This window comes from Vidua chalybeata, chromosome 2, assembly GCF_026979565.1.
Source record: "Vidua chalybeata isolate OUT-0048 chromosome 2, bVidCha1 merged haplotype, whole genome shotgun sequence".
NCBI classification, from domain to species: domain Eukaryota; kingdom Metazoa; phylum Chordata; class Aves; order Passeriformes; family Viduidae; genus Vidua; species Vidua chalybeata.
In genome coordinates this window covers 94,859,650-94,882,550 of record NC_071531.1, presented here as the reverse complement: position 1 = coordinate 94,882,550, position 22,901 = coordinate 94,859,650, and the positions used below count along the sequence as shown (strand labels likewise).

Genomic DNA, 22,901 nt, shown 5'->3' with positions numbered 1-22,901 from the left:
TCTATTTCTGGCTCTTGGACTGCTCTGAGTCTGTGGGGACTGAGAGGCTGAGTAGGACTACAGATGCACATCTGTGGAAGGTTTTATGCGTGGATTTTTTTTCCCTGGTAAACTGGGAGATTATGATTGATGAGCCCAGCATTAGGGTAATGTTATCAGGGACACTTTCTGCCTCTGTCCTTTGTACCGTTGCTGAGGTCAGACCATAATCATGTTAGCATTGAACATAGTGCTTTATTAATGTTTCATGAGTAACTCCATAGCAATCAGTCTAGCTTTGGATGGATAAGTAAAACTGCTACAACAATCCCTGATGCATAAATCTAATGTTGAATATACTGTAATAGGTCTTGAAAGTAACTTGATTGTCTTTTCCAGTCTTTTTAATAAGTCTAATTTTCACAAGTTTAAAGGAATCTCTTTTGATGGAAAACCATTTCCACTTCCATGTCTAGTTTGAAGTGTAAAACAAGCAACTGAAAAATCAAATGATACAATAAAAAAATCCCAGCCTGCTATTTATTCATTTGCACAGAATTTTAGTAAAGCTTGTTAACCAATTGGTTAAATTGTGCTGATTTATGACACTGTGCCTCTGTGATGTTTCCGAGGTTGTTCTGTGTTTTCTTTGGTAAGTATAAGGATGAAATCATGGTATTCTTGCTGTTATTTAAAGAAAATGCTTACATTCTTAATTGTGCAAGTAGTATATAAGGATTTTTATTTACTCCCGCATAAAATATGCCTGCAGAAAGCACCAAAAAAAAAAAAAAAAATGAACAGAAGAAAACAGCATCAGCTAGGGGAAAAAAAGATCCTACTGTATGTTATGCAGTACCACATAGGATTCTTCCCACTGAAATGAAATTACTACTGCTGATTTTAATAGATAAGGGATCAGGAAAACCCTTACTTGAAACATTCCTTAGTTTTCTGTAAACATATTCTCTACTTGCTTTGCTAAGTTGCTGTAGAAATTCCAGTCTTGCACAAGCTTGCTGTGTTTTACACATCAGCATCACACCCAGGCTAATTTTTTCCACAAGAAAAAATGTAACAGCCAAAGCCTGGCCTGGGGATGACCTACTCTAAATAATACATCTGCTGGCCGGTTCAAATAATGGAATCAGACGTTAGGTAGGGAATGTCAAACTTTCCAATCCTTTTGTATTTGTTCCTTTGATCAGTTTCATTCTAGTGACCAAAAAAACAGAATACTGGCAGTTGTTGTGTGTGTTAATAAAACCCTACATGAGGAAGTTTTTCTGAAAAAATATTACACATTCCAATTATTACATTTTGAAACTGTAATTCCATTACTTCTTACTACACATACGATCTGCATTTTCATGAAAAGGATTATCCTTCTTAACTACTTGCTCTTCATAATAAGCTTTGTAAAATGCTGTGCATATATCATTCTCTTTAAACTCCCAAAGTTATTCACTTTGCTTTTATCCTCTGAACTCCATCCAAATGTGAATGCTTCTGTTTTCTAGTCACCCAGAAGTGAATCCAATATTCCAGGTGCAGTCTCAAAAGGACCATAGATAGGTACAACTGTTTACATCCTCTGTGATTCTCCATAGATGGCATCAAAATATGCTTATTTCTGGTGCTGTAATTCTGTAATGGAATTACAGAATTTTATCTAATCTAATTGCTGTTCATTGTCACCCCTACCTTGCTACTGCTCTATTTTTGGTACTATTTTTTGTTTCCAGAATTCTGCTTCTTATTATCTTCAATTCTTTCCTCCCAAGGTGATTTTCAGTCTATGTTCTACATCTAATTCAAATAAAACTATGCCTGTTTCTCCTCTTTTGTAGGCAGTTCCAAACTTTATTGTCATTGTCATGGTTCCTGATTGCTCATTTGAAGACAGCATGTATCTGTGTAGAGATGAATTTTAGCTACTGATCATGTTCTTGCTAAAAGTAGATGATGGGGTGAATGAAGGCCATGCAGAAACTGCCTCCTGGCAAAACTGCACAAGAATGGCATAATGCTCACATCTGTGAAGAAAGGTCTGGAAAACAGTACAGGAAGGGTCTGATATAAATGGGTTATAATTTGTGATTTTAGAATCTGCAATGTACTCAATTATTTGGAGCCTATAATTATGATACTACTCTAGTCTTAACATCAGTTTGTCTGTCTCCTGGCAGTCTGAGCATACTCACACATATGTGGAACCAGTCATTATCTCACTATCAACTCCTGTAGCCCTAAAGAGGCCTAAATGCTATACTCTAAATTCATGTAAGCAGCTGTTTTCTTCAACAGCACGAAACTTTTCTGTGGAGAGCTGCTATGCTACTTTCTAAAAAGCAGGAATTGCACAAGGGAAATTAAATAAACTAAAGCTTAAGCTTTTTTCCAGGTGGTCTCTTATCACATAGTGCCTTTTATCCTCCTAGTAATAATTCCTACATTGTGGAAAGAAAAGATTAATGAAATACAATTTAAGATAAAAGGAAGATTATTTGCAAAATTTAAGAATGAGAGTCCTTAATATGCATCTCTTATTATATCCCCCAATAGGTGGCAGCTTGTTTCTCCGTTTTCACCAAGAAATCACACTTCTATTCTTTCAGATATCAAAACTGATCCTCTAGGTCAACTTTAGTGTGCTTGCACCTGGGCTCAGTTTGGGTTTAGACACAACCACAACCCAAAAAGGGTTCTGTGCAGCAACATGGGCACTCCAGAGACACCAGCCTGTGGTTCCACATGCCACATTCAAGAATTCAAATGAACTCCAGTGATCCTTTCAGTACACCTCCTTCTTTTCTAGTAAAATTGCTAGTAGAATTCTAGTAAAATTTTCAGCAGCTGAGACAATTACTTGTTTTTAAAAAGAATTTTCCAATATATGTGGTATAAGAGAAATCAGCCAAGAAATGTTGTTCAGCTTCTTCCTGTCAATGACAGACTAATCTGTCAATGACAGAATACATTTCTCCTGGTTTATGTAGTACATTTCATGTCTCAAGTGATGAGGTTGCCATCACTTCCTTAGGAGACTGTTGTACATATGTCAAACCACTTATTCTTCTAAATGGAGGACACTTCTAAATCATCTACATCTAGGAATAGGTTTGGTTTTGTAATATTCTATCCTTTTGAACTTCATAGAGCTATTTTTTCTATCAACTCCCAAAGAACAATTTTCTTTAAATAGACAATTCTTAAAATTAAATTACCAAACTGATCAGAAAAAAAAAAAAAAAAACCCAACAGTTCAACACATTGCTAGATTTGCAATGCTACCACAAAAGCACTCTTGGAAATGCATAAACTGAGCAGTTCGGCGACCCTATGGAAACCCACAGATTACTGAAATCACAGACCTGACTCTTTAAGAAAGACAAGTAATATGCATATTAAGGAGGAACTATTTCCAGAACAATACTATAAATTGAAGTATTGCTGGCCAAAGCATCTGAATATACTTTGCTGTTCCTAAAAAACTACTAAAAGCATATACATGCATTAACTTTATCGATAATAAAATAATTGTCTATCAAAATTAAAGAAAAAATATACACCAGAATTCTGCTTAAGTTCTGGAGGGCACATGACGATTTACATCAGAGTAGTTATTTTGCAGAATTTCTTCAAAGACTGCAGTTGTTTGCTTATGTTCACATTTCTACAGTTCCAGTTCATCTTGATGAACAGGAAGTGCATATCTTCAGGGGAATAATGACTACAAGATGGCTTGCAAGATATCAGCATTTATAGTATTCTTTTATTTTTTGATGTAGAAGATGACGAGGAGGAACAGACATAAATTTTTCAGGCTATCTTGTATTGCCAGGCTCATGCATGTCTGATGCTTTTTCATGAGAGAGTAAATAACTGAAGTTAACTTTCCATAATTTGCACACATGGAAGGAAAATCTACTATAAAATAAAGGGTTCTGTCAAGCAAGACAGAATGCAAATTCTTCACTTTTTTACTTTATTTCTCTAAATCTAGTTCTAAAGAGATGAAAAGCAGAATTAGGTTAGCTTGCTAAAATACAGAACTCCTTAGACTAAGTACAGCTTACCATCCTGTTGATACGGACGAAGTCTTCAGGCTTCTTGGCCCACGGAGGGAGGTCAACATCATTCACAACAATTTCATCTTCCCTGATTCCTAGATTGTAGCCATTACTGTTGACAAACATCTCGGGTAGGTAGTAAAATTCTGGAATTAACTCCTAGCAGGGAGAAAACACACAATGAGACTTTACATTTAACAGAGATGCTAAATGGTACTCCGAGAATCAGGCTCTCTTGTACTACGTATTAAAGCATTCCTGGTTTTTTTTTTATGTTTCTGTGCACCTTTTTAAAGGAATTTTATATCCTACTTTCTTTGACTTACAGTCAAATGTATTTTGCATAATGAAATACTCAAACTTTGCTTTTTCCCATACCTGTTTTTATGAAAAGCACAACTGTAGACAAGACAGTGCATATGAGTAAAGGAGACTTCTTCAGAATAACAGGTACAAGAAAATTTGTGCTAAGCCTTCAATATGAGAATATATTGGATTTTTAAATTATTGTTTAACAAAAATATGCAAAAGGGGAAAATTTGCAGATATAACTGTGTCTTGATCTTACTTTCTTTAATTCTTTAATTGCATAAGAAAAGGTGGTAAGTTTATTACCTATATAATGAAAAATAATACATGGTGAAGATCTTTTTCTACTGTAAAAAAAATTCAAGAATACAGAGGGAAAAAAGTCTGTACAACATATGTCCTTCAAACAGATATGCATGATACCTAAAAAGTGAAAGATCAATAACTGGAACATATAATAAATAATAGGTAACTTAGGGTGTGAAATTTTTTCTAATTTCCAGAGTAGCTAAACAGGAATCCATTTTGAAAATGAATATTGCTTTTTATTCCTGTTATTTTAGCATTAAGTATTGAACTGCAATAAAACCAAATAAAGCTTTAAAGCCCACTATCTCTTCTCTAATATCCAGATATGGATTAAATTCACCAAATTACATTGTTAAAAGCATTATGGTATTCAGTTGTGTAACATGATCAAAACTGATGACACAGCACCTGAAATCTGAGTCTCTTTGTGGTCCTTTCAAAGGCTGCAGATATGTGAAGCAAAAAAAAAAAAAACCTACTGCAGACACAAACTTATCTAATTAAATCTGATCTGCAGGTCCATAAAGAATAGAGCAGTTAAAGTAATCTTTCAAATTTATAAAGTAATTTTAAAAAAAGCGTATTTGTTACAATTTTAAGTATGTTTAGGAAGGCAATTTAATTACTTCTTTACATCATAGTATACTAATATAGGTTAGATTAAAATGCAAATCCAATCAGTATCTAACTAGTATAAAACATTAACCAAGTGAGACAGACATGCCTGAACCTGAATAACTCATTATGAAACAAGCTACAATTCCAAACAGAAAAAAAGAATTAAATTATTACCTATAGTACATAATAAAACAGAAGCTAGAGCAAAAACAAAATAAGAGAAATCCTGAATATCCTATAATGTTAAAAGAAAAAAGATTAATTTAATGCCTATCTTAAGTTTTATTACAGACACCTCTAATTTATTCAGAGTATTTCTAAAAGCAATCTTCCCCCCTTCCCCCAAAACATGATTCACTAAATCTCAGGTTCCAAAGAAAGACCTTTAATTTTCTCTAATGGAGCCCCAAGAAGAATGAACAATCCTCAGAGTTGGAGAAATCTTTCGGGACTTCAACAAATCACTAACTCAGAACTCACTACCCAACATATACTACCACACAAGTCACTGACAAACTAAGAGCATTGCCTTTAAAAAAGGTAAAAATTCATAAAGACCTCAGAAATATCAAAAAGTCAAAGTTAATCAATATTCAAATGAAGCAGAATTTATTAAGGAAAAAGTTAGAAAAGTTTGTTCCTACTTTGTATAAAAGCTTTGAAGCACACAGAACTGGTTGTGATTACTATCAATTTTTATTCAATATGGTGGCACACTAACCTGCAATGTCACAGCAACCAAGTCCTTTGATTCCATTAAAGAAAAGTTATTTGTTAAATTTCCTTTTTCAGTTTTAAATGTCATAGCATGTAACTGTGGACTTTTACATCTAACATACCTGAAAGATTTGTGCTACCCAGAGACACATCTAGTGTCTAACTGAATTCTACTAACCTTTTGGCTGTGGGGGTATCTTGAAACAAAGGGATTTAAGTCACTGAGTATTTTTAATAGTATTTCTATTTAGTAAGTTTATCTTTGCTGCTCTTTGCTTTCAGGGTAATTTAATGTTCCCTTGTCTGGTATAGCAGAAAACATAAATAGAAATAGAATAAACAAAAGTATGTGATTAACTTTCTTTATAAGATTTATTATGTTGTGTATGTTTAGTTTGAGCTGTCTTATTCCTGTGCTCTGGAAATTAACCAGTGCCAGACTTCTGAATCCTCTTCAAATAACACTCTCCCTAGAATCCTAATCATTTCAGTTGCACGTCTCCTTGTAGGTTGTTTTGTTGGTTTTTTTTCAGTCAAAGCAAAAAAAAAAAAACCCTAAACATAGTATTTAAAAAAGATGAACTAACCTACTGTGTTATAGTCTCAGCATTCTCTTCAATGTTATTTTTAGTGCAGCCTACAAATACGTCGCTTATTTGAGTACTATTTAGCATGAATTGAAATTTTTCTTGAAATGTGAGCCATGTCACATGTGACCTTTCCCAGATACTTGCATATTTCCCATACTTTGTATTAACCATTCAGTTTTCTTTCACAGCATTTGATGTTCCTCTTGTAATTTTACTGTCTCCACTATTTACTAGACTAAGAAATCACAGTGCTTAAAAATAGCTCATATAAATATATCCCCTTCTCATTTCTAGAGGATGAATTAGTATATACTAAAACATAGGCCCAGTATGAAAGCCTGTGGCATCCTGTATGCATGAACTTCAGATTCATGAATTTAGCTACTTAGATTAATAGAAAATACAACTAAGCTAGAGACACATGATAAAAATTTTGGTTTTATGTGTTTATTCTGCTGTGAGAAATTGAAGAAACTGTCTTTTTTATCTCATGCCAAAGGCAGGCAGTGGCTGGGCATAGAAGGGCAAATATCCTCTTCCCCAGGGCCCCTGAGCATGTTTCACTAAGAGAAGTATAAAATGGGAGAGGCAGAGAGAGGAAGGATTAGCAAGGACAGTGAGGCAGAAAGGATGGAGCCCAGGAGGTTTCTGGGAAAAGAAGCAGACAGGAGTGAACCTCAGAGGAGATGGCAAAGTGACAACTGGGGCCCAGAGAGAATCGTGTTAACTAAGAAGCCACTGAAAGTTGCAGGAATGTACAAAAGAATGCAGGAAAAGATAACACTAGCAAGGGCTAGAGTTATTTTCAAAACCTATTAACATTTTTCTCAGCCAGAGTTTGTTTTTTCTTTGTTTCACAAACAGGCATGTGCCAGTTCATATTCTAATAAATATTATGACCTGAGAGAGCTGCTCTTTTAGTGCTTTTTCCATTATGGACAGGAAACAGATACCTCAAATAAATAGCTGTTTCAGGGTGATATTCAGAGAGGTGACTGTGCCCATTCCTCCGTTCCAGATGAGGTTCAGCTATGACAGCTATCCTGCAAGATATCTGTCTACCCTGTTTCCCCAGAATTTGGGTGAGAGCAATTCCACAATTCTTCCATCAACTGGTCTCAGTGTCCTTCATCTGGGGAGATTAACCTAATAACTGCCCTGAATCTTTCATTATGCAATCTAAGTAAATTTTCCCTCATCCTAGCTATCAATCCATCCCAGATACTGAGAATAAATTACTGTTTTCTCTTTGCATTGTTTATTGCATGTTTGAAAAACATTATTTACCAGATTTACAGCCTTCAAGCTCCTAAAAGTCTAAATTAAGGATTATGATGTCTTGCTCCATTGTTTTTGTTATAGAAATGCAAAATATTTGTCTAACCTTCCCAAATCAGCTAGTAGATTTATTGCAAAACAGTCCATAACTTAATTTACATCTTTATATACTTTGGCCATATCATATTTTGTCACATGTTCATCACACAGAAGCCAAAATAAATGTTTTTGTCAACCTTTGTAGTCTTTACATTGGAGATAGAGATCGCAGACTTTTCAGACAGCATCTGCTATTTTTCATTCACTTCAGAGCAGAGTGTAATTTGTCATACAACACAGCTTTTTACAAATCACCAGTTTCATACTTCAGAAGTGTCATTGTTAAATTCACCCTGAAGATAGAGACAAGGAGACTCAAAAATTAGCAGGGGAAAAATGTATCTCAGAGATAGTATTTATGTCAAGGGATAGGACACAGAGGACCTTCTGTCTCCACATCTGCTTTATGCTTGACAGACAAAATAGTTGATAAGAGGTTTCTTAAAAATCCTATTGCACCTTCAGTGGCACTAGTGGTAAAAAGGTAAATGTAAAGCCAGATCTGTGCAATGAAATGCTAGTTTGAAGCTATCATGACTTTGAGAAATTTAGGTTTCAAGCTACAAACGTTCATGAAACACAAATCTCAAAATATTTTTTTCCTACAATACATACATTGTGTCAGCCAGTGCAAATCAAGACATGAAGGAAAATATCAAAACAAACAAACACATAAAGCAGCTTCCCTATAAGTTACATCATTTACCAGGCATAAAATGAGGGAATGCAAAGAAAAAAGACACAGAAAACCAAACTTTTAAAAAAGTCTGGCATTTTTTTAATATACACATACCAATTAAGCATTTTAAATGCATATGTTATTGCATGCAACTCAGCTGACCTATAATTTTGCGTTAACTGACGCTATTCATTAAATGTTATTGGTTTCATTGCTCTTGCCAAAACACATCGAAGGTTCTAAATAAATCTTTCTGAATACATTACCTGTCACGGGTAATTTCTTACCACAAGAAATATCTAGAGTTCAAAGAGTTAATAAAAATAGGGATTTTAGTGATCTAAATCTATTTGCAGTAATTTCTGTCTAGTTGTCCTTGACATTTCATCAGCTGGTAACCTCCTCTGCACCCCTTTCGTTCACACTTCTAATAAGACAGGTTAGCTTTCCATCATTTAATAGTCAGCTGCCTTTCAAACTGCCCAAGAAGCTTGGCTCTTCTCACATGAAGAACGATGCAGTAAAGCTACTGAAGGGTGTATAAAAAAAGCAAAATGAATACTATAACAGACATTTCTTGTCTGTAAATGTGATCTCTTGTTTATTTTAACAGCTGTACTAAAACCCCAAGGTATAGTTAACAGTATTATGTGCCTTGTGTCTTCATATAAGAAAACATCCCCCAAATGCATTTTCTAATTTACAAGCCTGTGACAAATCCAAACTGCTGAGAAATTAAACTTTAAAAATATGTCTTCAGGTGATAGAGGGCTGCTATTAACACTATTATAATTGTACACCACTTGCATCAAATCTGACATTTCTGTTTAATATGTTTTGCTAAGGGTATGCCATTTTATGGCCTCCCAATGAAATCAAATTCAACCCAGACGTTTTCACTTTTCTAGTATAATTCACTTCAAGGTTTTAAAGCTTCCATTTCTTTTTCTTTCTTTCTTTCTTTTCCTCCCAAAAGGTTGATCCCCTGGCATCCATTAATTCCACAAGAGTCTACTACTGGGTCAGTGAGTCAGTCATGAGTTCCTCCATTTCACACTAAGGCACTTTACTGACATTTTGTCAGAGCTAGCTTTCTAACTTCTAAACAGACTATTCAAAAAGTAATATAACAAGTTTGAGAGGTATTAGGAAAGATTAGTGTCTGAACAGGAGGTTCTGGGAAAGTCAATGCTACCAAAAACTGGAGGGGGGGCGGGGGGGTTAGAAAGGAAAAAATGTGCAAGCTGACTGGCCAAGTTATGGTCATTTCCGGGTGACTTGCTTCCTCAAAGCTCACCCCGCGAACGTTCATTCTTCCTCCAGCTTGTACTGATTATCTCAAGAGAAGGTCGATGTTGATAAAGGGAGACAATAAAATAAACTGTGTTATCAGGTTCTCCCTTGTGTGTTACCACTCTAACACAGCACATACTGTATTAATTCTGTTTCATCCACTGTAGGTGAATGAGTCTCTTGAAAATGAACCAAAACAACCTCAGAATAAGGAACAAAATGGTCTAAGTAAATCTTTAATCCTTTATTGAGCAATAATCTATCATACACTTCATTTTTCAAAGGTGGTCTACTTTTTGCCACAATTTGAGATGCCAGAATTACAGCTTGTTTTCAGGCTGATTAAGCTACTGCCACAGCCCTATTTTCATTAGCTCAGTGTGAAATAATTCAGTCCCAGAAGAGACTACACATATTTAAAGGGGAGAGGGAAGGAGGGAAAAGAAAGGGAGAAACAGAGAGGGAATGCCAGGGAGGACACAAGCATGGGAGAAAAGGAGCAGGACACACAGAAATGTAGCTTCCTAAAGAGATACACATTATTCTGAAAATGTCAGGTATTTGGTTTTTAAATTTTAATGCAGAATTCTGTGAAAGTGGTTTGGATGTGTTTTTTTTCAGACAACATTGAATCTGTAAAAGAACAGTTGTGGAAAGCATCTGCTGTACTTAAAAATCTCAGTTCATTAGTTAAAATTGACCTACTTCAGCACTTACTGAAGTACTTGAAAATAATGTACCTGAGTCCTCTTTCTTAAGCAGTAACTGATGTAAAAAACCCTCCAGATTTTACTTTCCTAAAAAAACTTTTTTTCTTTTTAAATTAGACCTTGTTAAAAAGAATAAAAACACTTAATATAATTATTTAATACAGTACTTGAGACCAAAAACTGTGGCCATCTTACAACACACAGCAATGAAGAATGTCAGATTAATTCATTACACACGCTGTTTTAAAATTATTTCATAACCTGTGCCACAATAATTAATGAGATTAGTAAGATCAGAGATAAATGTACTTAAAGCAGCTCAGATGAATTTCAAATGTATGATAAGGAATACATGAATAATGAACACTTGCTAGTCTTAACAGTTTTCAAAGTTTGCTGCTTTGATGGATAGCCTATATTCCATGCACTAAATATTTACAATAGAGACTTAAAAAATCTTTAGGATGGGAAAAGAATTTACAGCATGTATATCACAAGGAAATCCACACTGCCAAGCCCTTCCCCCCATGTATAACTGCACATGGAGCCAGAAGAAGCTACACAAGTATACAGAAAACTTTAACAGAGAGCATGCCTTCAGATTCTGTACTCACATACAACCTGTACACATCTTCTCTTTTGCATACTCTATTCTTTCTAACAGGACTGCTGGGTAAATACTAGAAGTTGCGAGACAGCTGACCACTAGTTTTTGAATAATTCACACTCTCAGAGCTGAAGCTTTTCTGTTGTGCAAGACAGTGAATGCTGCCCTTAGCAGAGTGACAAAAATGGCCAGAAATTTTGAGGGGGTATCTTAGTAGTTCCCCAAACCTCACTGCTTTTCAAGTCCCTGAAAACTTGGTTAAAGTATTTGAAAACCTGCAAGGCATTCTAAGCAGTAGCACAACTAATCTGAAAAAATTAGGTATTTGTAGTATTAATAATAGTCCATTTCCCTATCATTTTGCAGAATGAGCTTCAAAGCCTCAGGGAAAAGTTGGCCCTGATGTAATGGCATTGAGAAATGAAGTTCATTAAGATCTTAAGGAACAAACAACAGCAACAATTAGCTGCTATACTCATTCTTGATTGATCGCTAAGAAACAGAGACTCTGCAAATCAAAGGGCCTTGCCAGTCTACTTTGAAAAAAAATAGTTTTACAAATAAGGAGTTTGCTACTTCCCTTTGTGGGGATATCCAAACTCAGAGAATACTCAACTTCACCCTAACTTTTCATACACTCTTGCTTAAATAAGCATTTTTCCACTCCGATTGCTTTCCTCTGAGGTTCTTTCTCTCTTTGTTTCTTGAGATATAATTCTTCTCCCTTTCATATGTTTGCATATTTCATAGCATTTATGTGTCTCCACTTTAGACATTAATTACCCCACACATACACACATTTTTCTACCTGTATTTAACTCCTAAAAACCATTTTTTGTTCTTATGGTTAACTCCACTTTAGGTATATCTTATACTTGATGGTTTCCAGCAAAGAAAGCACTAAGCATTTCCTTTATCTAGCAAGAATTCATACTAAAAACTGGACAAGGAAAAGGAAAAAAACAATAACATATGTTCTCTGAGAACATAATAGCTCTGAATGAATGACTAACCAGACTGTTTCAGGTGGAAATTAGGTTTCATGAGATATTCCAGTTATTATAACCTAAGAATAAACCTTTGGTATGATGATAAACTTTGTGGCATCCTGTTGATCTTAGTTTCCTTCTTAAATTGAAGACAATAGGAATGCATTGACATATTTTGCTCAGGCTATTGAAGTGCACCTTAGTAGATTTACTCCAGTAGTGGCTTTGTATTAATACATAATAAATTATTTTGGTAGTGCGATATATAGGATGCTGGTATTAAATCTCTCCTAATTTCTAGGGATTTTTTTTTGTTAGATAATTTATGAATGTTTTCTGTTTCTTTTTATCATCTCTTAAAGATTCTGCGCATTTTTGAATCTGCTTTTATTAATCTATTTTAATCTTAAACTGAATCAATTCAAAATAAATTAATTCAACATTATTTTCTAAACCCACCTTCCCTGTATCTTCATCAATTAACAAACCCCTATTTTAAACAGCATTTTTAATCCCTAATGTATCCCTGAATGGACAGGTCAGGGATTATCTGGAGAAAACATTTATTGACTGACATACCTCATCTGTTACTCCTATATTAGATTTTCTGTAATGACTGCGCTCCAAGTAGTATTTCTCTTTCTAATGGCATAATAGAAATGTGTATATATGTATAAATCTGATTCAGGGGCTCTATAGTAGACTGCCAAATGTATTCTGGAACACCTTGTTTTACAGTCTTTCCCCTAGAGCAATTATGACCCTTAATTTTTACTATTTTACCTGCTATCCCCAATTCCCTTTTTTACATTCAGTGGCATTAAAGAACATAGCTACTTCGTTTCTTCACTTTTTGCTGTCCTTTTCTGAAGGTATCTGGTTCTGAGCGTCTTTTTAATATTTGTTTTATTTTGATCAATTGGGATTTTTTAATACAAATACGTTTTGCAATGCAGCTGTTATCCATCCTTAATTCCTTCATTCTTGCAATGGCTGGCAGCAGCAGTTTAAATTATCCCACTTGGTTCACAAGACTCCTGGTATTTTCAGACAAACATTTCAGTTAATTGTTTTACTGATAACTCATTTGGTTGCTAGTTTAGGAACAATCTTTTCACTAATTATATACCCCACTTGAATACCATCTCTCCGTCTGTCCACAGATATTTCTTTATCTTTTGCAATGCCTTGATGTATTTAACTGCCCTCCTCCTGTGTACTAAAGCCAGACAAGAAGATTACAGTCACTTCCAACTGTCTTCCCTTGTTTCTCAGTTTAAGGCTCTTATCCTTTGTTTGAGCCCCACTCCTAGGATGTCACTCTCCCAGATATTCTAGTGGAATTCCAGGAAAAACAGATTTCATTGAAAAGTAAAAATCAAAATATTAGCACTTTGAAGATATATGAGATATAGCAGATATTGCCTCAAATTGCTTCCAAATTTGGTAATTTCCTGTTTTTCTTACACGGGTAAGAGTGATGGTACTTAAAAAACTATTGACTTACAGAGGAGCATGAATAAACATAAAATGGTTTGTCGGAGGTTCAGGTTGATTTCTTTAAAAAGCATTTTCTCCCATATGTTAGGATGACCATACAATTTGCAATTAGTTGTTCTAACAAGTAACTGAATAACAACAACATGATTTGTCCCTTCTGAGACTGTTGGAATACTTAGGCAAACAAGAACTCTGGAATAAAAAGAAATTGGCAAATATACATATTTTCTCTTTTTTTTTTTTTTTTTTTTTTTTTTTTTTCCAAGACAAATAAATATAAAATTTTAAAAATATAAATAAAAATATAATGGCAATATGACCATTTCCTAGTATGAGTGGTAGCATATTAATAAAATAGAAACATATTCACTGTAAAAAATGTGGGTTTTTGTAAAAAGAGCAATTTTTATAATGAAGCCTTTACCTACTTTATTACTAGAAAATGAAAATCAAGGAGGAACCATATTATTCAAAATATTTCTAGATTTTTGTTTCCTTCTGATAAGGTTTTATGTCTATGAACAATAACCTTTTGTATTTAACAAGGTAAATACAAAGGTAAGGAATAACAGCAGTAAAATCGCCCTGCTCTCTGGCTGTTTCTGTATAGAGTGTAGAAGTTGTTTTAATCTAATGTGTATTGTTGCATAATATCCCCAGGCACATTCAAGTAAAAGCTAAAGCTGTACAGAAAAGCCAACATTTTAAATGGGTCTTGTCATTAATGCTTTATTAATTGCCCCAGGCAATGCAAACCCAGAGCTAGGCGAGCTATAACAATATGACACTTTAAGGTCAAATCCAATTCCTGCTGTGTTTTATGGAGTGGGCCAAATATTGAGTTAACAGCAGGAAAGAACAATTTATTGGGCTTTTCTCCATCTCCTGATTATCTGATCTAAATTAGATCAGTTAGGTTGTTTTTCTCTAAAAAAAAAATCCCATCTTTTGTCCACTCAACTTCAAAGAATCTTTGATTTTTGTGTTAGAACAATAAACTTTATCAACATCTATTTATTTATGCTATACCTAGTGTGCTGAATATAAAGAAATGAGATCTATATAAATATAAAATATAATACAGCACGTTCTTTATGTTTACATAAACAAAAATACTATAATGAAATTGCATATTTATCCATTTATTTAACATATATGTTACCTTCACATCTGAGGTATCTCTTTGGCTGTTCCTCCAGGACCTGGCCACTGAAGAAAAGGTTCGATCTGGGTGGTCAAACTTGCCGTCATTTGCATTTAGAAAGAATGTTGTAAAGGGCTCCTGTAGTTAATGAAATTATGACAGATTAAGGAAACAGTACAAGGACTCGTACAGCAGGTTTCTGTCAAAATTCAAAAGCCTTTTGCAGATCAAAATACTTCATAAAGGCAGAATTAAAGAAAAACATGGCACCTCATAGTTATATGTATGCCTGGGTTTCTGCATTGAACATCTGAGTATATTTCTTGGCACTAACACATTTTGCACAAACAAATCCTGAGTTCTATACCATAAGACTAATTACCCATCAGACATATGTAGCCTAGTTCCAGTTCACGACTGCCTCCTTTACTGCAACCACCACAAACGCATTCTGTGTTATTTACATAACTGGGCTTTGTTTACTCCTTGCATGTTGGTATGTCAAAGTCCTTTAAAAATCCTATCTCTAAATCTTTCTTGTGTTTTCATTTAACTGAAAAAAGCTCAGTAGGTTCCACTTTGCCTCAAGGTGAGACGAATGGCTCTGTGGTTGTTATGAGTCAGACTATGGGTCCAGGATATGCAGCTTTATCATTATTTTGGGGCAGAGGTACAGAGATTAAATATTTAGAGTCTTTACATTAGCTAATTCTATCTGAAACTATATCCTAGTTTATACTAAATGGAAACAGCTACCAACATTTGGGGAGGAAGAGCTCAGGTATTAGACAGTCTGGATAACCCATTTTGATATCACTACATTCCTCTGCAGGGAAGGGGTTAACAGTGGACCAAATCCTTAATTTGACAGTAAAACCTGAATGCTGAGATCACTGTCAGAAACCTGGATTTTCACCACTGCTCCATTAGCTCTCTTATTCAACTAATAGTTGGCAGTATGCCTACAGGGATGGATGTTCATTCCCCCTTTTTGCCTAAGTCTCATGGGGAATGTTTTTAAGAAAGTCCCTTTCATTAAATTCATACCCAAACTTACTTCATTGCATATCCTGATTATCTGGAAATTTTCTTAATCAAAGCAGTTCATGATTACCAGATCACAATTTTTATTACAGTATTACTCATCTATTATTTGAATTTTATTCTAAACACACTCTGTTTCCTTCTATGAAATTTTTGAACAAGTCAGGGAACTCCTCCATTAATAATTTTTGTATACCACATTGGCAACATTGTGTGCAAATTGCCCCAGATGAAAAAGGTATCAAGATATTTATGTTAACATAGTCTTTAAGAGAAATCAAAATATACATAAGGAAAGCATGTAAAAACAGTGAAAATATCCACAAAAAAAAGAGGAAAATAAAAGATGGAATTCTGACTCCCAGGGACCATTGTTTCTCTACCTTTATTTCACATGTCTTCCCAGTTAATTTTTTCTATCATGCACAGCAGACAACACAGGCTACTTTCATTCAAAGAAGAAAAAACTCTAATCAATTTTTTTCCTCTTAAAACATGGGGAATTTGTTTTTAATAGACACATTCAAAAGAATAGTATCTCATAAATATACTCTATCCAAGCATTTATTCTAATCAGAGAATACTAGTATGTTTTAAATAATTCAAATAATTGACTTAAATACAAAATCATCACAATATAATTTCTTGTTGGAGGACGCTGAATCTCATTGCACGATGGCTTTATTTGCTCTGTGCATACTGAAAAGCTGTGTGGTGAGGAAGAGATTTATAATTTAAATCAAATATTAAAATTTAAGAGTAGCTCAGCTTGGTCAGTAGTATAAACTACCACAATTAACTGAAATATTGACATAAAATAAGTTTTTATCTATCCAGATTTTACACTTCTCCATATAGTGAATTCAATGTAAAATATAAATGAAAATATGTAAGATCCAGAACCAGAAGTGCAAAATTGAAAACAACATATAAAGAAATTGGATTATATTAATTTATCCTAAAATTATGTTAATATGATAATTTTATTAAATTTACATTTTTCAATATTAGAATTATTTTGCTTTTCAATTAATTCCTTCTCTCAATTATCTGTATATATTTGCAATAGGAATTATGCTGTTTTCTAGCTTGCCCCTTTGACTGAAAAACATTATATGTTCTTGATCTGAGCACAAATAATTCTGAGTTCTAACAACTCCTACCTATGACTCTTTTCTTTATAAGATATGTGTAATTTTTGTGAATATTATTGTGGATCAGACTGTGGATCATTGCAGAGGTTCTGAAATCAGAAGCAGTCAATGGATTTAAAAGAAGCAGAAACCAGAAAAATGATGTAATTACAATAAATTATGTAAAAATATTAATCCAAACTTCCATGACAACATTATTTTAAGCATCTGAGACAAATACACAAAAGTAATAAAATTCATAATCAAGGATTAAACTTTTAGTAGCTGCGCACTACAGGGCGCCCTATTATGCTATCCTGACATGGCCTGTTGTGACTATCTTTTTGGATTTTTAATCCTTAGCAGAAATTCAGAGCTTTCACTTGCTTTAGCTCAGACCTCTAGCATAATTTTAAGGTAATTTTTATTCTCTGGGAAGTCAAGTGCTTATACAAATATAATTCATATCGTATTCTATATACGAATTTGAATACTGTTATTCTACGATACCGATTACTGTCATTTCATGTAAAGGTTTTGTTGCTGTGAAAGCTATAAAGCAGCACAATGTTTTCATTAATACTCCATCTCGCTCATTCCTAATATTCTGAATAAAATTCACACCTTGTTCACTGCCAACAAGGAGAGAAATTCGTGGGGGACTTGATTACACTGAACACAAGCTTGAGCCGTGAGAGCAACGAATTTTTCCATTCAATAGCACTTCTCTCCCCTCCTTCCCTTTTAACAGTACCCAGACTCATTTGAATCATGTATGGTGGGAGTAGAGGGAGGAAGAAGGGATGTGGTCATTCTAAGACATCCTATGTCAAATAAAAATGTCTTTCCAGCCATTTATAAGAGGAGAGGGAGAGAATGTAAGGGTTTGTCAGAGTGACACACACCTTTTGCCTGATATATCTGTGATTGTCCTGCTCAAATCTAGCAAAAAGAAGACCCAAATTAACTTCTGTTTACCAGGTGACATCCAGTCCTCCTCACCTCTGAATCTCACTAAAAACTGGTTTTAACTCAATCTGATCTCACTCATAATAAATCCAGAATTTCTTCTACCTTGTACAAATATGCAGTCATTGCGACAGCAAATGGAAGACAATTATTCTCTACAAACATCTTGACTAGCACATTAGAGAATCATGGTCTCAAACACTGGTCACTGTTTCTATGAAGATGCAACTGATTTACACAAATATAACTTCTTCAGTAGCAATTATTGAGAACATTCAATTGTACCATAACTCTATCCTAATTCTCCTAAAAATCTGAAACCAATGCTGATATTCACATTCTAGGTGATTCAAGACAGAATTCATTCTTCTGTATTACTTTTTCCTTTTGTCTACTTTTCAGGTCAAGTCACATATGGCATTCTGAAGTGGCATTCTTGGTTTAAGCTATTCCGTCTTCTGCAACTTAAATATTCACTGCTTCAGATGAAACGCACATGAAGAAAATGGGGCTTCAGGTGATAAGGTCACCTAGGGATAAACTATGAATATTGAATATCATTTACACCAAAATACATACAACAGAATGTGTATGTATATGGTGAAATGGTGAAACAAAGGCAGAGATATCAGAATTAACTGCACAGGACAGAACTGAGGTTAAGGCATACAGTGTCTTTTAAAAAACTAGCCTGATACATTGTATTGGGTTTATGTGACAAAGTTTTGGTAGTGGTGGAGGCTATAGGGGTGGCTTCTTAGCTGACCAAGGCTAAGCCTGTCAGTTATAGCAAAGTGCCTTTGTGACTACAGACTTAAGAAGGGTCAGGGAAAAACTGCAGAAGAAGACTAGAGAGGGCAATGAGACTATGTGAGATGAACAGCTCTGCAGACAACAAAGTCAGTGCAGGACAAGGGCCAGGAGGTGCTCCAGGCTCCGGAGCAGAGATTCCCTGCAGCCCATGGTGCAGACCATGGTGAGGTAGTTATGCCCCTACAGACCATGGAGGTCCAGAGAGGAGTACAGCTCTACCCACAGCCCTTGGAGGAATCCATGGCACAGCAGGTGGATGCCTGAGGAAGGTCATGAGCCCCTGAAAGCCTGTGCTGGAGTAGGCTCCTGGCAGGGACCTGTGCTTCCATGGAGCATGGAAGCATTTGTTGGCAGGATTTGTAAGCCCACAGGGCACCCACTGTTGCAGTCTGTTCCTGAGGGACTGCACCCTGTGGGAGGGACCCACGCTGGAGCAGCTCATGAAGAGCTGCAGCCTGTGGGAAGGACTCACTTTAGAGAAGCTCATGGCGGACTGTCTCCCCTGGGCGGGACCCCACGTTGGAGCAGGGGAAGAATGTGGAGTCTTCTGAGGATATAGGAGTGGCAGAGACAAGTGATGAACTGAGCACAGCCCCATTCCCATTCCTCTGTGTCGGTGGGGAGAGGAGAGAGAGAATTTAGGAGTTAAGTCCAGAGAAGAAGGGAGGGGTTGGGAGGAAGGTGGTTTTAAAATCTGACTTTATTTTCTCATTATCCTACTCTCATTTGATTGGTAATAATTCAAACTAATTTCCCCAAGGTGAGTCCGTTTTGCCCATGATGGTAACTGGTGAGGGATCTCTCCCTGCCCTTATCTCAATCCATGAGTTTTTCCTTATTTTTTCTTTCTCTTGCCCAGCTGAAGTGGGGAGTAGTAGAGCAGTTTGGGTGGGTACCTGACATCTAGGCAGAGCCAACCCACCACAAATACATCAGATAAAGGAAAGCAACTGAGGGAAATGTAAGGCAGTGGGGACAGAATTGACTCAAAAATATGATATTAAAAGCAATGTTTTGAAGACAACTGACAGAAACCAGATTGCATCTGTCAAAGCTAAAAAGCAAGACTTAAAATAATTTTTAAGGTTTTATGGCAATTACACAATTCTCTCTCTATATATATACACTTCAGAGTGGCTGGAACTTCCTTACCTACAGCAAATACTGTTTCCTCCAATACTAAGGTCTAGGCAGGCAGTTTCTCCCCTAGCATCCCCATTTCTACATGCTGTTTTGTTCTGCTGCTATCTAAACTCTCATTTTCAAATCACTTTTTGTCCTATATTTTTCATTTGTTTCCTTGCTTTTTTTCTCTTTCTTTAGCTTTTCCTTTTCTCTTGTTCTTTGGGTTACATAGTCTTCTCCCGTGGTTTTAGTTTGTACTCTTGTCCTTCACTCTCAGTTTGTTGTCACTTTCTACGAAATGCTCTACAATAACACATCTTTTCCCATCACTCTTCTCCAGTCTTTCAAAATACTGAAAGTATTTTTCTGTCTGAATCTCTGCATCTCTTAATGTCACCTTCCTCTTTCTGGACTAGACTGTAATTTACCTTTTCTTACAGAGTCTTCTTCACAAACTCATATCAAAGCTCTAGCTCAATAAATTAATGAGCAAGAAATATACTACTTTAACTTACAGAAATCTGACCTAGCCTTACATATCAATTTCACTGGCACAATCTTCTCCCTTAGGATATTTCACCCTTTATTTTGTAACAAAACTATCTCTCTATAGATCACTATGACTTTATGAGCTTCCTTGCCATAATCTTTTCCTCTATACACACTTATTTTAAAAGTATCTATTTAGGCTTTCCATTTGCTGCCTTATCCAGTCTTAACATATTATTATCTTTTTTTCCTTTTCTGAGGTTCAAATTTTCCCTGGATTTGTCTTCTTTCACTTCTGTTGTCTACTCCCATTAGAGATTGCTTTTCTTTGCTGGTCAATCATATTTAAATAATCTTTAAAATACCTGTGTAGGAGTATTAAATACAGGATTCCCTGTATTTAAGTGATCTGTTGTTTTCACCTTTTCATTGGCAACGTCTTCTTTGGATATCAGTGCTTTCCACTTCTGCTTTTTATGCTCACATATATCATTTACCCTAACAAATGTAATTTGTAAGGTCTATATTGCAAGGCCATCAAGGCAAAGACCTTGTCCTCTTGCTCTTTTAGCTGAGAACACAAAGAGAGCAAGACCATCTACAGTAATACATAAAGAACAGTAGTAAAAGCGACATTGAATCAACCTAATACAGCAAATGAATATTCCTTGGTGTGTTGTACATTCAGCCTGTAACTAGATTTTCAGTGCTGAGAATTTGACGACTAGCAAGAGGGGATCTTTTGCTGTACAGCAGCCAAAATTAGTAGATAAACATGCAAATAAAACTACTGTTTTTAATCTACTTTAAGGCAACAAAGAAGCACATGTGTACCATAAAATGTATTCAGTAGATGAATAATTTAGAAGCATTTAAAAGGAATACAGTGGTCACCCAACACAGGAGTGTAATCAACACTTAGTTTCCCATAGTTTAAGAAGTATATCCTGAACTCACAGAAACATGAATTCCCTCTGAGCAGAAAAAAATGAATATGTCTAAGGGAAGCTGAGATGAGTGAAAACTCACTTATCAAGCTTTGTGTGGCTCTGTTTTGCTTTGTTGTATGCAAAACATGCTTAGAATACACTTTATGCAACAGATTTTTATTGGCAGGGTGTACTTTAACTTAAGTAATTACACAGTCACTCCATTTTTCATTAGTTCAGGTTTCTCTGTGGAACCTTCAGTGTCTCATCAACACTCTTTTTTTCTGTAAATAATTGTGATAACACATACACTGAATTCAGATTCATTCTACCTTTGAAGTTTAGTTCCCTTCCCTAGATCTGGTTTTGGTCATAGGAGCATGAGGTTCCCAGAACTGACATAACAGTTTGAAGTTAGAATCCACATTCCTACATTTCTGAAAACTGTAGAGAAACTCATTAATTTAGAAGCATAGTTCATTTGCATAAAATATTGCTCAATGTTGCTTTAATATAAAACTGGTTATATAATTCCCCTCTCAATGTGACAGTTTAATGTTCTTACAAAAGGCTTTTTTTTAATGTTGCATGGATCTGTCCCTAGCTGAAAATAATAAGTGAATATAAGCAGTATTAGATTCCTATATTGTCTAGAGATATTTTTTGGGTGTGGATTTCATTTTAGATGCATTTTTCTCATTGTATACATCCTTATCCCACCACATTTTATGTTTAAATTTATTTTGGATTGTTTGGTTAGGAAGGACCCCCTGATCACTACAAATGAGTATATAAAGAATATCTAGATCTAAGTTTTTAAGGTAGGGAAGAACAACGAGATTTTAATAGAAAGGTGTTTTCATAAAAACAAAACAAAACTGTCATAAGTGACAGAAGAGATGCTGTAAATAAAGATATTAATGAAAACCAGGATCCAGAAATACTTACAATACGAACAAGCCAAGCCAAGGTAGAAGTAGATGTAGAGTAGTGGGTGTTATAATGATAAGGTGGAGTCTGATCATCTTCCCATGTCTCATACCGTTCTGCATAGAAGACAGCTCTCTTTGGGTTCAAAGCACCAATGGGCTGTAAAATGATAAGAGGTCAAATATATTATCAGCTGAAGGACAGCATGTCTGATATGGCATAAGTTAATTCTGCATTAAGATTCACTGCACAGGAGACTCTGCAACCAAACACATTCCACGCTGCAGTAACCCCTGAGATTGCTGTAAGTTTAGAGTTTATTTTCAAAGGCTTTGTGTACTAAAAGTCTTATGAGTTTCCTTATTTTAACTGACAAATATAAGTGAGGCACATCTGCAAACTTTCAAGACCTTCTTGAAGTATAAGTTGTTTCCCAATTAGTTCAGTAACATTCTTCTGGAAATAGACTTCTAAAACTGCATTTAAAATGCATTGAGGCCAAACTAATATTTCTGTTGCTGTCATTCACCATAATCACACAGCTAATGAAAACTGACTTTTGCTCACACAGGATA

The 22,901-nt window shown here is 35.2% G+C and overlaps 1 protein-coding gene across 2 annotated transcripts in view; it reads right to left on the bottom strand.

Moving 5' to 3' along the window:
• NBEA (neurobeachin) overlaps nucleotides 1-22,901 on the bottom strand; it is a 454,830-nt gene that overhangs the window by 52,809 nt on the left and 379,120 nt on the right. For both annotated transcript variants that reach the window (XM_053932002.1, XM_053932009.1), the window contains exons 46-48: nucleotides 22,345-22,485; nucleotides 14,913-15,032; nucleotides 4,059-4,211 (exon numbers count right to left, since the gene is read on the bottom strand). In XM_053932002.1, coding sequence (XP_053787977.1) covers nucleotides 4,059-4,211; nucleotides 14,913-15,032; nucleotides 22,345-22,485 — 414 coding nt within the window. The remainder of the gene's footprint in view (nucleotides 1-4,058; nucleotides 4,212-14,912; nucleotides 15,033-22,344; nucleotides 22,486-22,901) is intronic.